Below are 18160 nucleotides of genomic sequence, written 5' to 3'. Positions count from 1 at the left end.
GCTGCTTTGCTGGCTTTTCTTTTCCTCTCCTTCCTTCCCCTCCCCTCCTTCCTTCCTTTTCTACTTCTCCTTCTTCTTTTTCTTTTCTTTTTTTTTTTTTAAAGATTATTTATTTGTCAGAGAGAGGGAGAGCGAGCGAGCACAGGCAGACAGAGTGGCAGGCAGAGGCAGAGGGAGAAGCAGGCTCCCCGCCAAGCAAGGAGCCCGATGTGGGACTCGATCCCAGGACGCTGGGATCACGACCTGAGCCGAAGGCAGCTGCTTAACCAACTGAGCCACCCAGGCGTCCCTCCTTCTTCTTTTTCTATTGGAGGACAGCTATAGATCAGGGAACCGAACCTTTTCTTGAGGAAAATGAACACAAATTCTCTAAATCTTCTCAATTCAAGTCAGCGACAGTGGTAGTGGTGAAACTTGTTCATAAAACATTAAAAAAAAAAAAATCAAATAAGTATTTACGAATCACTGACAGGTCACACTAGATCCACTGAAATTGTCACAGGGAACGTGTGACTCTTTGGGACCTCTAAGGTGTTCAGCAATACTATGTCATGGCTGCCCAACAGCAATTATGTCTGACAATGTTAATTCAATACAGTCTTATTTACTGTTCTAGATCTCCCAAGGTAGGGCTTCCCTAACACTCTGGTCGAGATTAAGTCCCCCAGCTCCGTAGATACTTAGCATCTGTGCTTCTATTTTCCTAACACTTTATCACAGTTGACTATAACTCATTGTCCTGCATTAAGTTCCCCTAGGGTAAAAAATGTACTCAATTGAGTAAGAAGCTAGACACATACATTTTTTACCCTAGGGCAATTTTTTTTTTTTAACCCTAGTGAATTGAATTAATAGGTTAGGATCATTAGAGTCTTGGGATAGCCTGAAATATTAGGCTGCGATGTCCAGACACAAACATATTCAGGTCTCACTTTTATGGAACGATCGCAATGCTAGTCTTATATTTGCTTAGTAAGCATCCTCCAATACTTTAGTGATAAAAAACAAAAAAATGTTACAGAACAAACAGAATGCCTGCCTTTGGTCTCATCAGCATCTCCCTCCCCATATCCTTTTCTTCCTCTCTCCGGTTCTCACAGTCTATAAAGTCTTAGAAGCTACCAGATGTTTGGAAGGGGCTGCCCCCCACCTCCTAGATTTTAAAGTAGACGCAAGACTTATTGCCATTATGTAAATGTAATTTTGGCCTTAACTTTTGCGCTTCTGAGCTGGGTGTAATCTGCCCCCTGGTCCCTTGTCAAACAGAACAGCTCTTATCTGTGGAATGTTGGTATCAATGCCAAACACTCAAAATAACCACAGGATAGGACCGAAAACAAGTTCTGCCCACAAACGGTTTCCTTTTAGGAAATTTTAATGTACATAAACATTTTCTGGGAAAATGCTTTTGCATTCAGGCAACATTCAAAGGCTAAGCTGGAATCCGCTGAGTATGAATTGACAGCAACACCTGGGGTAGCACCCAAGCTGTGCCTGTCAGTGCCTCAAATTTCATTGTTCTCTTCCTGCATTGCGCCTGGTAGTGAGAGAAGACTGTACCCCACACTTGGGTCTCTGAGGTCCTACCCAGCTCAGGGAGTGGCCTAGCATGCCCATCCACTTAGGTGTCCCAAGTTGTGGCTGGGCTGGACTCCGTCCTGGGGAATCCCACCTGCTTCTAGAAAGCAGCCAACAGTTCTGGCAGAGATGAACTGAGTGAACTGACTTTCATGTTCTCTAAAATGGGTCTAGAAGCATCTTCTTCAAAGTTGTCAGCAACTTTTCAAAAAAAAACCCATAAGCCTTTTATCTAAAGCTCTTTTTCCTACAATAGTTAGTTGATAAAAAATCTTTTGAACACCCACTCTGGGCAGGGGCACAGAATTAAACGTCCTCAAGGAAAACTGTGGAAATGCCTCCCGAGAAGACTCCTGATTGTTTTCTAGGACTACAAAGAAATGAAAATTGACAAACTACAGAACTTCAGAAGTGAATGGAATGCCATTAGGGTTTTTAGCTGAACACTTAAGACATTTCACTTTGTCTGTGAATTGCCTTTCTTTTGACAAATCCAACAACAAATGAATTCAAAACAATTAAAACTCATTTGCAATTAATTTGTGTCAGGGTAAAGATTATGAAAATGTGCCACCGGTTCAGTTCTTGCTTTTATTGACTGTTCGTTGCATGGTGCTATTAACCTTTTCGATGAGCACATAATTTAAAAATAGAACACTATAAAAATGTATAAGCTGGGGCATGAATGTAGGGGACAGAAATGGTGCATTCGACTCACAGCAACAGGAGGGAAGGGGATTGATGAAAAGATGGTAGAAGCCCAAGTTGCCAACAGAGAAAGCTACATACAGATGCCAACCAGAGAATGGGGTTTCGATATAATTATTGTTGGGTTACTGACTTGCTCCCCGGCCTTCTCTGCTGCATTCATGAACCCCCTGAAACACTGTCATCTTAGATGCATATGTGTGGAAAACAGAGTTGGCATATTTGACTGATTTATATAATCAACTTGTGAACGAACACTTCACGTCGGGACAAGTATTAGCAAGAACATATTTTGCTCCAAAAGTCTGTGTTGGTGGTCAATTTTCAGTGCCATAGCAGAACCAGAAGAAAGAAAGAAAGAAGAAGGATTTTTCTCACTGATATCTAAGACTAATAAAAAACCATGAGGTAGGATATGAGATATATTAATGGAGGGCTAACTACCAGGTTCCCTTTTCATTAAAGTACAACCAATGCACGGTGGGTTCAAATTTTAGTTTTTAAATCAAATGGCTTTCCAGACATTCAATTCCACATCTAATGGGCAACCAGGAAACCCAGCTGAATGAAAGTATAAAGATTTGTTTTATGTTAAAATAGCCACCCAGCACTGAGGAGAAAAAGCCAAAAGGAAGTCACCGTCGCTCTTATAAATTAAAAGCCTATAATCTCATTCTTAATCATGTCCTGCTCTAAGTAACAAAATCCACACACTCACTTTCATCAATAAGGTGCAGGCTAAGCAAAGACAATTTAACTGTGCTATAAATTCAGGTAGTTTCAACAGAAAAGTATGAATAATCTGTATGACTCAAAGTGGGATGCTACAAGGTTTAATCTGTTTTTAAAATATGCAAATATTTTTAGATTTCTTGATGAGAGAGTACTTTTTGATTAGCATTATTTGGTTGGAGTGTCTTTGCCAAAATTAATCTAAATATATATTCTAGAACATCAAGTTATTCTTATATTTTAATTCATACTCCCATCCAAAATCTTAGCAAAGAGTCATATCATGTTTGAGTTAGAAGGGTACCTTAACGATTAACTTTTTAAAACACTTCCTCATTTTTCAAATAAAGTAACCCAAGATCATGCAAACAGATTTTATACTCCCACTACAGGGAGTAGAGAACAGCATTTCAATTTATTCTCCCTGAAATGATTTCTGGGGTTTTGTTAAGATGAGTTCCATTTGAATCTACCCACTCTCAAATCTTTTTTTAAAACTTCAAAACCATTTTCTTTGGCGTTTCTAAGCGTAACAGCACGTTAGCTGGTGGGTGACACAGACAAAGCCGAAGGCTTGTAACCTAAGCACATCTTCGTACAGGGGGTTAGGTTTCACTCCATTCCAACACGTCTTAGATCTCCCCCATCCCTACCCGAATCTTAGATGTCAGAAGGCGTTAGGCGTGCCTTCTGGTTTCGAGGTTTGCATAAATGATGCCGCAGGACAGATGTCGCGATGAGCGCCACTCCGCCTGTCACCACGCAATTGCAAGTCAATGCAATTGAAATACGTTATTTGAAGGCCATTTGACAGAGCGGGGAGAAAACACATTTACTCTTTCAAGGCCTCTGTGTTTTCCGGGGAGAAGCCTGCCTGTAAAATGCGTCCTTTTATCCTTGGATAGCAATTTGGGAAATATCTTTTGACAGAGCGACTCCCTGAGTGATTTCTGCAACCCAAGACGTTGCCTGCATCTTCCCCAGCCTCTCTCCTCCTACCTTCCCAAGAGGGCAAGGCTCTTCGGAGCCGTTGAGCCGGAAGCATTCTTCTCCACAGAATGGGGAAGGAAATTTGCATATTTTAGCAAAAATATTTGAGCTCGTTTTATCATGGACGTTTAAGGAAGGAGTTGTTTACTAATATCTGTGACTACGATGCGGTAATGCAAATAAGAACCAGTGCTGTGGATTTGTTTTTAATGAGATTTTTTTTTCCTTCCCCTAACTTGTCCCTTTCCACAGGAAAGCTCCCAGAAATTCAACAAAGATACCTTTCCCTTTGCCAGAGAGATCAGCGAATTCAATATGGGACCCTCCTTCACAACATACCATGGTTTCTTCTTCTGCGTCTTATTTTTTGGATTTAGAAAAGGAAGAACAAATGCAAAATCCTGTTAAAAATTTGCTAAAACCTACTTCCTGGTTCTGTATTGAATTCACTTGGTTTCTCTACGTCATCGCGACGTACGTCATCGCGACGTCGGAGCCACGCATCAGGCCCACCACCCCGTCGGAGATCTACGTCGGCGTCATGACGTCACAGCTCCGCGGGAACGCCCCTTACCTATGAACAGATTCCATTCGGTGTCCAGATCAGCCTGATTGGCCAGGCAGCCCTTCATGACGTTGAGGCAGTAGTTCTTGCAAGGTCTCACGGTGGGAAGACCTCGGCAGTACGGGCAGTAGAGCATCTTCATGAGGGCTCGGATGCACCCCGGGGTCGGGCTGACCTGCCGATTGATTGAGAAAAAAAAGAAAATCAGAACTAAGAAGTTCAGGAGGGAGACAAAGAGAAGATAGAACTCATTTTCTCCTTGAAAAAAGCAAAAAAAGGAGAAATGGCTCTGAGAAACTCCAACAGCTACTAGGATCTTAACCCTTTGTCATACTGGATTTCGAAGCCAGGCAGGTCGACGTGGTAATGATCAGTTTTCGTGAGGTGTCCCCATCCACATTTTGTTATCTGTGTCATTGCAATACAGCCCTGAAACCTGGACGCTGTTTCATTGCAACAGAACGTGAAATGAGGTAATGCATGTGAAAGCAATTTGCAAAGTTAAAAGCTCCATAAAAATGTAGGTATGATTAAAGTTTAATGTGACACCTTTGGAAAATTTTCCAACTGGTTATTTGACCCTGTTTCTAAAGGAGGCTGGCAGATCTACTTCCTTTGTACCTAACTTTTTAAAAAGGATCAATATCAACTCGTCTGGCATTTCTAAGACCCAGGCCTGCTTAGAAGCAATAGGAACGGCCCAGGCAATGTCTTCAGGCATTTGAAGCTTTGCGGTTCTGGGAACTTTGTGGAAAATGGACCCAGGGTTGAATGTAGGAAGAAATCCTCGCCGTACTTCACAGGAGCTTCAGCCAGCAATGAAGTGGCATTTGCCTTGAATGAGAAAAGCTGAGGGACCTCTAAGTTAATCAATTCTAGGCCAATAAAATCTTTTTTGGACTCATTGAAAATTCTTTTTTTTTTTTTTAAAGATTTTATTTATTTATTTATTTGACAGACAGAGATCACAAGTAGACAGACAGGCAGGCAGAGAGAGAGGGGGAAACAGGCTCCCTGCTGAGCAGAGAGCCCGATGCAGGACTCAATCCCAGGACCCTGAGATCATGACCTTAGCCAAAGGCAGAGGCTTAACTCACTGAGCCACCCAGGCAACCCTCATTGAAATTTCTAATTTGACTTCAATTTGACTTCTCATTTGACTTTCCAGAGGAAAGATTATTTAAAGCAGCATGAACCAATGACAGAAGAAGATACAGAAAGCTCTTTTTACGACTAGACACAAAATTATTACCGTATTTATCTGGTCAGTTCCCATAATTTTGGTATCTTAGTTAAGTGACCATCTGTTACTGATCTTGTGTTCCAGATCTGAGAAAAAGCCTAACTTGTATCATTTGGATCTGTTGGAGAGTTACAGTCTTATCAGACAGACCGGGGCCCACAGGTGGCATTTCCACGTCAAGAACACATGGATACTGACAAAGCATAACGTCAAAGTAAAGGTGAGACAATAAAAGGTAGTTCTGTGTAAGGAGGTACTTGCCACTACTAGAGCCAATCTCTGTCGTTTTATTCTTTACCTAGAAACCTCATGTGAATTTGTTTTTAGCTTTTTAACTTGAGTGTAGTTGACACGCAATTTACATTAGTTTCAAGTGTACAACATAGAGATTCAACGTCTCTATACTTTATGCTGTGCTTACCTTAATATAGCTACCATCTGTCCCCATACAACACTATTATAATACTATTGACTGTATTCCCTAGGCTGTACCTTCCTGTGGCTTATTCATTCCACAACTGGAAGCCTTTTTCTCACGTTCCCCTTCACCCGCTTTGCCCCTTATCCTCTTCCTTCTGGCAACCATCAGTTTGTTCTCTGATTCTGCTTTTTGTTTGCTTATTCCCTTGTTTTGTTTTTTTCAGATTCCACTTATGAGTGAAATCATGTGGTATTTGTCTTTCTTCACCTTCGAGGGTTTTTTTTTAAGATTTTATTTATTTATTCTTTTTTTAAAGATTTATTTATTTATTTTATTTCTTTGACAGATCACAAGTAGGCAGAGAGGCAGGCAGAGAGAGAGGGGGAAGCAGGCTCCCTGCTGAGCAGAGAGCCTGATGTAGGGCTTGATCCCAGAACCCTGGGATCATGACCTGAGCCGAAGGCAAAGGCTTAACCCACTGAGCCACCCAGGCACCCCTATTTATTTATTTTTAAGAGAGAGAGAGAGAGAGAGGCAGAGGCAGAGGCAGAGGCAGAGGGAGAAGCAGGCTCCCCAAGGAGCAGGGAGCCCGATGTGAGACTCAGTCCCAGGACTCTGGGATCATGACCTGAGCCAAAGGGAGACACTTAACCATCTGAGCCACCCAGGCACCCCACCTTTGAGGGATTTTTTGTAACATTCTCTTACTTTTATGATGTATACTGACAAAGCCCTTAAAACATTGTTTCAGAAAATAAAGCTATTTATTTAGGTGCTGAAAATTCTGGTTGTTCTTTTGATTTTTTTTTTCATTTTCTTTCCAAAATTGTATAGAAGTTTTCAAACATAAAGAAAAACTGAAAGACTGTTATAATGTACACCTATAACCTCACTTAATATTTTCCTATACTTCTTTTTTCATATATCCTCCCATTCTTGTATCTATCTATTAATCTAATCTTACTTTTTATGCATTCAAGAAGTATCCTTTTCGGGCTCTCTGCTCAGCAGGGAGCCTGCTTCCCTTCCTCTCTCTCTGCCTGCCTCTCTGCCAGCTTGTGATCTCTCTCTGTCAAATAAATAAATAAAATCTTGGAAAAAAAAAAAAAGGGGCGCCTGGGTGGTTCAGTGGGTTAAGCCGCTGCCTTCGGCTCAGGTCATGATCTCAGAGTCCTGGGATCGAGTCCCGCGTCGAGCTCTCTGCTCAGCAGGGAGCCTGCTTCCCTTCCTCTCTCTCTGCCTGCCTCTCTGCCTGCTTGTGATCTCTCTCTGTCAAATAAATAAATAAAATCTTTAAAAAAAAAAAAAGAAGTATCCTTTTGAATTTTACTTTTCCTTGTAGTTTAATGCTGGCTTTAATAAAGATAGCATTGACATGATCAACAACAGAAAGTTAGCATATTAAGTACTCCAAATCAAAAAGTACAGTAAAATATAATTGACCTTAATGATATTTAGAGAATGGCTTAGTATCCATTAATTTTACAACTTATCTTCCAATGAGAGAATGAAACAAACAAACAAACCCATGAGAACAAAATTGAAGGGTCTGGTGACTTTTAACTTGAGGACACATTTGTGTCACAATATCATCTTCCCCAGATGAGCTATTTTGTGAAAACACCAAATTTTATCCACACCTGAACAATATTATCTTAAAACTTTCTTTCATCCCCTTGGATCCCAAGTCATTCACAGAAAATAGAGAAAATAAATCTGTATTCTCCATATAGGATTTAGGTGGAATTTCAGATTCTTGTGCATTTTACTTATTTGATATGGTGGCCGTCCTATAAATTTGTGTCTGTAGGATTTTATTTTCCATAGCCATGTGACATCTGTCCTGACCCTGATGCCTTTCTCCTGGAGTCCAACCCTATTTTCACGCAAGTTGGCTAAGGAATTTCCTCCTTCGACTCTGTTGGATTTTTGGTTTTCTGGCTGTTGGTATTACACAGTGCTTTGCATCTTCTCCCCCAGTATGCCAGTGTAAACTGGGAGCATTTGTCAATACTAGGGATCTCTAGGTAGTGTGGACTCTGTCATCATTATAACCTGAGCTGCTCTGCAAAACATGCAGGCACTGTGATTATGATTCGGGTGCTCAGTAAGTGCTTTTGAATTGAACTCTCTATTGTGTTTCTCAATTTCTTGGCCACATTGATATTCTAAGAAGAAAAGACAGATAGTTGTATACATCTTAGCATTCAGTTGTTACTTTTTAAGTTTGTTTTCAAAGGTAATCATTGATTGCATCAATTCCAAAGCTTTTTTTGTTTTGTTTTGTTTTGTTTTAAATTGTATCGGACCCAGTACAGTTTTCTCAGTCTGACATTTTAGAAGAGTTTCCAACTCAGGGTTGCAACCAACAGAGAAAATTGAACAGCGTTAATAACCCAAAAGAACAATGTTGTTCAAATTAAATGTGACTCTTTCAGTACCTTTGGAAATGACATCCCTCCTGGTCAAACAAAGGGCATTGGAAGAAGAAGAAAATGGAGTGTGGAGGATCAAAGTTTAAGCTTTCATGTTCACAGGCACGTATTTGTTGAATTGACATAGCTGCATGTGTGAATTAAAATAAAATTAAAAAATCATCACTTCAAACTGAAGACTTTTAGAAGTAATCCTCTGAAAAGAAGGTTGCTTTCAGTGCCAGTTGTGTGAGGGGTGTTTCTATTTTAAAATATTTTATAGTGTTTTATAATGGTACGCTAGCGATTTAAAAAAAAATATCTTTTTATTTTGAAATCAATATAGACACACAAGATGCTGCAAAAACAGCAGAGTCCTGGGTACCCTTCCCTCACCAGTGCCACTTGATAGTGACATTTCCAACAGCTGTGGTGTGGGGCACCTGGGTGGCTCACTTGATTAAGCATCTGACTCTAGATTTCAGCTCAGGTCTGTGACCTCAGGGTCGTGGGATGGAGACCTGCGTCAGGCTCCACACTCACCGTGGTCTGCTTGAGATTCTCTCTCTCCCTCTCTCTCTGCCCCTCCCCATTCTAAAGCTCTTTCTCTCTAAAATAAATAAATAAATATTTTTTAAAAATAGCCATAGTACAATATCAAAACAAGGAAACCGACCTGGGTATGTTGCCATGAACTAGTCCACAGCCCTTATTCAGTTTTCATGATTTTTTCAACCAACATTCATTTATGTGTGTGCATATGTGTGTACACATCTGTGCAATTTTATTCCATATACAGATTTGTGTCACGATACCACAATCAACCTAAAGAACCTTTCATCACCACAAAAGAACTCCTTGGTGCTACTTCCACACTAGCCCTGGTTCCTGTCACCTGGCAATAATCCATTTTCCATCTCAATTATGTCATTTGAAATGACAATTATGTCATTTCAAAAATGTCATATAAGTGGAATCACATAGTTGTCATCTTTTTTTTTTTTAATATTTTATTTATTTATTTGACAGAGAGAGATCACAAGTAGACGGAGAGGCAGGCAGAGAGAGAGAGAGAGGGAAGCAGGCTCCCTGCTGAGCAGAGAGCCCGATGTGGGACTCGATCCCAGGACCCTGAGATCATGACCTGAGCTGAAGGCAGCGGCTTAACCCACTGAGCCACCCAGGCGCCCCTAGTTGTCATCTTTTAAACTTTATTTGTTTTTAAACTGACCATAATGCCTTTGAGGTCCATCCAAATTGTTCCTCATTCCTTTTTATTGCTGAGGAATATTTCTTTGTTTGGATATAACAGTATTTGTTCAACTCTTCATTCACTGAAGGATACAAGGGTTGTTCTGGTAGTTGGCTATTAGAAATAAAATTTCTATGAACATTCATACATAGATGTTAACATGAATGTAAGTTTCCGTTTCTCTGGGATAATGCTCAAGAGTGCAACTGATGGGTCAATTTCTTGCATCTTGGGTTGAGTCCTTCTGTTAACTTCTTTTGAAGCTGTTTGTATATAAGGACATCAATAATCATTGTATAGTTGGCATTATAACTGACCAGTTTTTGTAATCATACAATTTGTAACTAAGTTTTCTTGTAAAATAACAGAAAAATAAATAAAAGAGCGTAAAAATAATTCAGCTCTTAGTTTGCAATCTTGTGCTTTTCTGTTGTTCGTTTTCTTTTTTAAAAGGTTAAACCAAGATACACTGAAACATGACAGGAAATACAAAAGGAACCCTTTTGTAAAGTTGTACTGGGAGAGAGAACCAAGACCTTCTACTTAGCTTCTCACCTGTATCAGGATGTTATAGCAAGTAATTCTTAAATTTTCTAAATGTGGTTTGTGGAATAGCACACCCTTACCCATATGATAGCAATTCATTTCAGGTTTTTAATACATGTTAAGACTCTTTTTTCATGGGACCAACATTTATGCATTGATGCTCATGTTAGCAATTTCTAGTAGTAGTCAATGTAAAATAACTCTGTCACTTAAAACATTTTTAGAAAACAAGAAAACATGTGAAAGTTACAAATCTAAATTTATGCTCAATGAATATATATATATATATATATATATATATATATACACACCTAATGAGTGCTTGTTTCTATGGAAATCATGCTACCAAAACAATCAAAGAAACCTATTTGACTTCTGCTCCCATAAGACAAACAAGTTAATATAAGTAAATTATTTAACCAGAATAAATTAAAAATGTGTTTTAAAGCAAGAGTCCATGCCATTCTCCAGTTGCTAACCTATGGTTGTAAGAAATGATGAGATGTTTCCACTCATCCTTTTAATATATCATGAAATTGAAGTGTCTTCTGAGGTCCTTGAGAATGATTACATTAAATTCAAAGTAGTTTCATGTTGAGTAATTTTAATTTTTTTAACAACCTATAACGTATAAAAAGGCTTTGTAGGAAGTTCACGAGAACCTCAATTTGTTTCTTCTTTGTTCAGTCATGCAATTTTCATTTATCCAGCATTTAGGGGGATGAGTAAAGAGATCTCATACCAGTGTCAGGATTCTCAGAATACATTCATTTCCAGATCACTTCAGGAAAAAAGTTATGTGTCTCAGGGAAATGCACTGGAAAGGGAACCCATGAAAGGGCATTTAGTTTAGAACTGAGAAGTAGGAGTTGTCAGGGAAGGCTTCTAAAGAAAGCCATGTACCAGCTATCTGTAAGATAATTACAGAAGATGGATGACATCACAGAAATGGTGGAGTAGGGAATGCTGAGAATCAGTCCTTCCATTGAAGCAATGTTTAAGCTCACAAAAAACGGAAGATTCAGCTTTTTCAGAACTTTGAAATTTAAATTAAAACAAACAAAAAACCAAAAAAAAAAAACAAAAAAAAAAAACAACCAACAACCAAAAAAACCTTACAACAGCCAGGAGACTGCTTAATAGAAACTGCTAAATTTCAGTAAAAAGGTACTGTGACACATCAAGCTTCAAGATATTTGTAAAAATCACAATCATATGAAGTCTGTTCTCTGACTACAATAGAATGAAGCTGGAAATTGGTATCAGAAGGAAAATGAGAAAATTCACAAATTAAACCACAAACTTTCATATAATCGACAGGTTAAAAGAGAAATCACTAGGGAAATTAGAAAATATTAAGATGACTTAAAGTGAAAACACAACATACAAAACTTCCAGCCATAAATGCCTACATTAAAAGAGAATATCTCAAATCAATAACCTAATGTTATACATGAAGGAATTAAAAAAGAAGAGCAAACTAAATCCAAAATTAGCAAAAGAAAGGAAATAATGAAGATTACAGTGGAGTGGAGAAAAAAACTTTGGTTTTAGTTTGCTCTTCTTTTTTTAGTTCCTTAAGGTATAAAGTTAGGGTACTGATTTCAGATCTTTTTTCTCCAGAAGTTAGGAGAGAGGTGTGGGATCATTTTACCCTTTCACCCTCTAGAAAGAATCAATCCTGCCAATACTTCTGTCTTCAATAAGACTTCAACAAGTCTTCAACAAGACTTCTGGCCTACTGAACTGTGAGGGAATGAATTTCTCTGGTTTTAAATCACTGGTAGTAAGTTATGGTGGCCAAGGAAAATAATACACACACCAAAAAATTAGATAACAAATAGATAAATTACAAGAAATATAACCTACAAAGACTGAATTGTGGACAGTTAGGAAATATGACTAGATCTATAATAAGTAAAGAGATTGGATTGGTAATCAAAAGCCTCCCAACAAAGAAAAACCCTGGATCAGATGGCTTTACTGGTGAATTCTACCAAACATTTAAAGAAAAATTAACAAAAGTCCTTCCTTGCTCTTCCAAACAATGGAGGATGAGGAATATTTCCTAATTCATTTTAAAGACCAGTATTACTTGATATCAAAACCAGACAAAGATATAGTAGGAAAAGAAAACTATAGACAGATACCCCTTTATAAATGTAGATGAAAAACTCAACAAAATCCTAGGAAACTGAAATCAACAGTATATTAAAAAAATTATACAACATGACCAAGTAGAATTTATCCCAGGAATGCAAGGAGGGGGGGTTTACATAAGAAAAATCAATCGGTATAATTAATTGCATTTATAAAAAAGGGGGGGAGGGGAAACCCATATGATAATCTCAGTTGATGCAGAAAAAACCGCCTTCATGATAAATACATATGGAAATACACATATGGAAAACTAGAAATATACAAGTAAAAAAATATATATAGAAAACTCGAACTAGAAGGGGGCTTTCTAAACATGATAAAGAGCATTTATGAAAAATCCACAGCTGACGTCATACTCAATGGTGAAAGACTGAAATATTTCCCTCTAAGATCAGGAGCAAGACAAGACGGCCTGTTTTCACCACTGCTGTTCAAGATAGTACTGAAAATTCTAGCTGGAGTCATTGGGCAAGTTAAAGAAATAAAAGTTGTCAATTTGAAAAGGAAGAATTAAAACTATATTCACAGATAACATGATCCTACATCTAGGAAATCCCAAAGCATACACACACACACACACACACACACACAAATACCTTATTGGAATTAGTAAATAAATTAAGCAAAATTGCAGGGTACAAGATCAACACAAAAACATCCAATGAGTTTCTAACACTAGCAGTAAACAAATTAAAAAAGGAAATTAAGAATTTACAATAGTATCTAAAAGAATAAAATACTCAGGAATAAATTTAACCAAAAAGGTGATAGAATTTTACATTGAAAACTATTAAGCACCATTGAAAGAAGTTAAAGAAGGCCTAAATCAATGGAAAGATATCCTGCATTCATGTGCTGAAAGACCCAATATTGTTAAGACTGCAATACTACTCAAAGTAATTTATAGAGTCACTGCAAACCTTATCACAATTCTAACAGTTTTCCTTGAAGAAATGTAAAAGACAATCCTCAAATTCGTATGGAATCACAAGGGACCAAATTGTCAAAACAATTCTGAAAAAAAGTAACAAATTTGGAGCGATCCCATTTCCTGATTTCAAAATTTACTACAACTTGTTACAAAGCTAAAGTATTTATCAAAACTCAGTGGTACTATTCATCAATCTCACTTCCAGGTATTTCTTCAAAAAAAGCTGGAAACAGGTTCTGGAAGAGATATTTGTACTCTCCTGCTCATTGCAGCATTATTAACAATAACCAAGAGGTAGAAACTTTCTAAATGTTCATTAATTGATGAATGTCTAAAGAAAATGAGGTCTGTACATATGATGGAATATTATTCACCCTTAAAAAAGGAGGAAATCCTACAATATGCAACAACATGGATAAACCTTGAAAACATTATACTAAGTGAAATAAGCCAGTCACAGAATAACAAATACTGTGTTATTCTACTTACATGAGGTATCTAAAATAGTCAAACTCAGCAGAGAAAGCAAAATGATGGTGGCTGGGGCTGTGAGGGAGAAGAAAGTGGGAAATTTCTATTCAATGGATATAGTTTCAGTCGTGCAAGACGAAAAAGTTCTAGAGATCTGTACAACTATGTGCATATAGTTAGCAATATGTACTGAGCATTTAACAATTTGTTAAGAAGGTAGATATGTGTTTTTTTGCAATTATCATCATCATCATCATCATCATCATCATCACCATCACCACCATCATCATCAATGCTATGGTACTAGAATGAGGATAGACATTTAAATCACTAAAGTAGAGTTGAAAGACTAGAAATAAACATAAACATTTATGGCCAATTGATTTTTACAAGGGTGTGAAGATCATTTATTGGGGAAGAATAGTAGCTTCAACAAATTATATTGGAACAACAAGATATCCTCATGAAAAATGATGAAACTGGATCTGACCTCAGAGCATGTACTAAAATTTCTCAAAATGGATAAATAACCTAAATATGACAAAATCAATAAAACTCTTTGAAAAAAACTATCTAGGGTAAATCTTAATGACCATGGATTTGGCAATGGATTCTTGACTCCAAAAGGGAAAAAAATCAATTGGGCTTCATTAAAATTAATAGCTTTTGTGTGTTAAAGGACATTACCAAGAAAATGAATGACAACCTAACAAATAGAAGAAAATTCTGTGAATTATATATCTGATAAGGGTCTTATATTTGGAATATATACAGAACTCTTAAAACCCAACAACAAAAAGACAAACAACCCTATTATAAAATAGGCAAAAGACCTGAATAGTCATTTCTCCAAAGAAGGTATGAGCATCTCATGAAAAGATGCTCAACATCGTCGGTCCCTAGAGAATAAAAATCAAATTGAGATATCATTCACACCACGAGGATGGAGACAATAAAAGAGACAGATAATAAAGAGTATTGATGTGAATGTGGAGACATTAGAACCCTCATACACAGCTGATGGGAATGTACAATGGCAGCAACTGTGGAAACAAAACTACCCTATGATTCGGCAATTCTACTTCTGGGTATGTACTCAAGGTAAATGAAAATATAACACCATACAAAAATTTGTACAATGCTTATAGTAGCATCATAGCCAAAACCTGGAATCAATCCAAATTTCCATCTGTTGATGAATGGATAAACAAAATGTGGTATATCCATTCAATGAAATATTATTCGGCAATTAGAAGGAATGAAATTCTGAGATGCTGCATCATTGAAGAACTCTGAAACAACGTTAAACCAGATATAGAAGACCATGTATTGTGTGATTTCATGTATCTACAAAATGTCAAGAATAGACACATCCGTGGTTGTCAGGGGCTAGGGTAAGGGAGCGGAAGAAACAGAAGTTGGGGCTGATAGGTGTAAGTTTACTTTTTGTGCGCCAGAAATGTTTTACAATTACATAAACACAAATGGTGGCCCAACACTGTAAGTATACTAAATGCCATTGACATTTACACTTTAAATACCATTTATATTTACCAGTGAACTTTATGGTATATAAATGGCATCTCAGTAAAGTTGTTTGAAAGAGAGAAGTGCCTTTAACAAATAATTTCCTACTACCAGACTTGTAAGTTGTGTAGAGGAATTACTATCTTTATCACCTAACTAGGGCTTTATTTAGGCATGTGGTTATATAAAAATTATTTAAATAATGTTAAGCTCAAATTACATTATACCAAAATTAGTTCGATGTGCATGACCTTAATGATATTTTAACACTTTCTTTTGAGAACGTCACCTATTATTTCAACTGTTACTTAACAGTGGCTAGGTGGAATGAATTACTGTGTACACAAAGAGAAAACCTTTAGGCCATCCATTTCAGTTTGAACGTGACTTAAAATGCGTATGCTCTAAAACTATCTTCTCTCCATCTCGTACCATTGAGAGTAAACAAGGATGAGACAGGAAGCAATCATGAATTGCAAATCAGAGCCTGAAGGAAAAATATTCCCTATATGGATGACGAATGTTTGTAGTGCCATCATGATAAAAATTCAGCCTATTTTTAAAAATGTAATTTATTTATTGGCGAGAAACCCCCCTAGAAAAGCAAGAGGCTTATGAAGCATTTGCGAGCCATAAAATGATTGAACTTGTTGGGTCTGGGAGAAAAGGAACAGACCTAATTTGCATACCTAATAGTCTGAGCTGCAGAATTTCCAAAGCCAAGTCTAAGTAACATCGATGCTGTGTACACTTAAAAACAAAATCAGGACATGGGAAGTAAGGTGAGTTAAGGTCTATGTCACTTCTTGGTTGCCCCATTAGTGCTTATCAGATTATGTCACAAATTCAGTGTTACTTAAATCCAATTCCTATATTTAATTATATTCTTCAAAACATAAATAAAACTGCCACAGAAGTTAGCAAATGAATGTTATTATTCATTTTGGAATAGTTCCAAATAGCATTTAAATAAATTACACACACACACACACACATACACACAGACTGGATATTTTTCATCCATTAGAATAAAATAGCTCTTTCTACTAGTTAAATACATATTTCAGAGGGCTTTCTGATGTGTTTGCCCAATAAAACACAGCATCATTTTAATTTTACCTTGCTCTATCATCCTGAGGTCTTGGCGATATTGCCTTTTATTTGCGCAGTCTGCTTGACATTCTAAACTTCACCTAAATGTAAATCTTCAAATGTGAATGCAGAAAGTAAAATAAGATCCCTAAGTGTCTCATCAAGGAATAGTTGTCTTCCTCAGTTAGAAATTATAGCTTAAATATTACTTCATTTAGAAGAAGCATCTTAGCAGTGACTTTAAATATGAGTCATTGATGGAGAATCCACTTTGGTAAAAGCTATGAATTCTAGCCTCTGTACGGTAGAACTAACGTATTTATAATGTTTCTGCTCTGGAATAAACACACTCTGCTCTGAAAGTAAGGGGATGGGGCATTTTCAAGAATGTAAAGCCAAATCACTCATTCTCTAATGAACATGTATAACTTTAAACGCCTAGTATAAGGAGCTGGCATATGGTGGGAGGTGAATAATATTAAAATATGTCTGATGGATACAGGAAAATAGACAAACACCATATTGTGTTTTGGTAATTTTTGATGCACAACACATGGATATGAAATTTGTGTTAATCTTATCTATCAATCAACAGCTCCCTATGAATAGTGATAGGTCTTCCTACCAGTAGCACTGATGTCATCTAGTTAATGGATAACATCATTGTGGGCACACACAGAGATTCACATTAATTATTCTAATTCCTGATGAGCTCTACATGAGAATCCCTGTGGCTCAAAGCACCAGAGTATTTCCATGGGAAATTCCCATTCTTTACTTCACCCTGCAAAGCACCAACATGGACCTTTTCAGAAAAAGTCCTAGGAAGGAAGAGAAGTTGAGGGGCAATCCTAGAACACTCGTTTGGCCATGCTTTAATCCGTTGGCTGACAAATGAGCCATGGACTGTCATCAGCAAAGATGAGAGTATTAAATCTGGAAATTTCTGTGGACATGGGGGAAACTGGTTTGGAAGAGATCTTCTGAAAGATGCCAGTGGTGACTCTACACTTCAAAATAATAATAATAATAAAATAATAATAATAATAATAATAATAAAGAGGAGAAGGAAAAGAAGAAGTGGGGAGAAGGGGGAGGAGAAGAAAAAGAAGGAGGAGGAAGAGGAGGTAAAAAAAAAAAAAGCTAAGATAGTGGTTTTTGAGCCTCAAAAACAATTGTAGTGTACCAAGAAAAGGTTTTACTCCCCTCTTCTTTCAATATTAATGGAACGGAAGGCTATGAATGAATTCATTCTTAAGTTCATGCAATAAATATTTAACAAGCATCACCATGTGCTGAAACTGCTCGAGGTGCTATAATGAAAATGAATAGTGGATTTCAAAGTTACCAGGGAGCAAGGTCCGCAGCTGAGGGAGAGAGCAGGCAAGAAATACCAGGGGTTCAAACAACTGGCCAAGAAACACAGCGCTAGTGAAGAACCCGATTTCACCTAAGAAAGGCCAGTGGGAGGCTGACCATGAGAAACTCCCAGAAGAATAGGAGAAGCATAAAATGGAGTATCAGAAACAT

At 37.5% G+C, this 18160-nt stretch overlaps 1 protein-coding gene across 1 annotated transcript in view; it reads right to left on the bottom strand.

The window, feature by feature from the left end:
- Positions 1-18160, bottom strand: part of GPC6 (glypican 6) — a 1108998-nt gene that overhangs the window by 344280 nt on the left and 746558 nt on the right. Inside the window, exon 4 of the mRNA XM_047720233.1 lies at positions 4583-4748. Coding sequence (XP_047576189.1) covers positions 4583-4748 — 166 coding nt within the window. The remainder of the gene's footprint in view (positions 1-4582; positions 4749-18160) is intronic.

This window comes from Lutra lutra, chromosome 3 (genome assembly GCF_902655055.1).
Source record: "Lutra lutra chromosome 3, mLutLut1.2, whole genome shotgun sequence".
NCBI classification, from domain to species: Eukaryota; Metazoa; Chordata; class Mammalia; order Carnivora; family Mustelidae; genus Lutra; species Lutra lutra.
The sequence above is the reverse complement of the archived record's forward strand: the minus strand, read 5'-3'. Positions and strand labels throughout refer to the sequence as shown.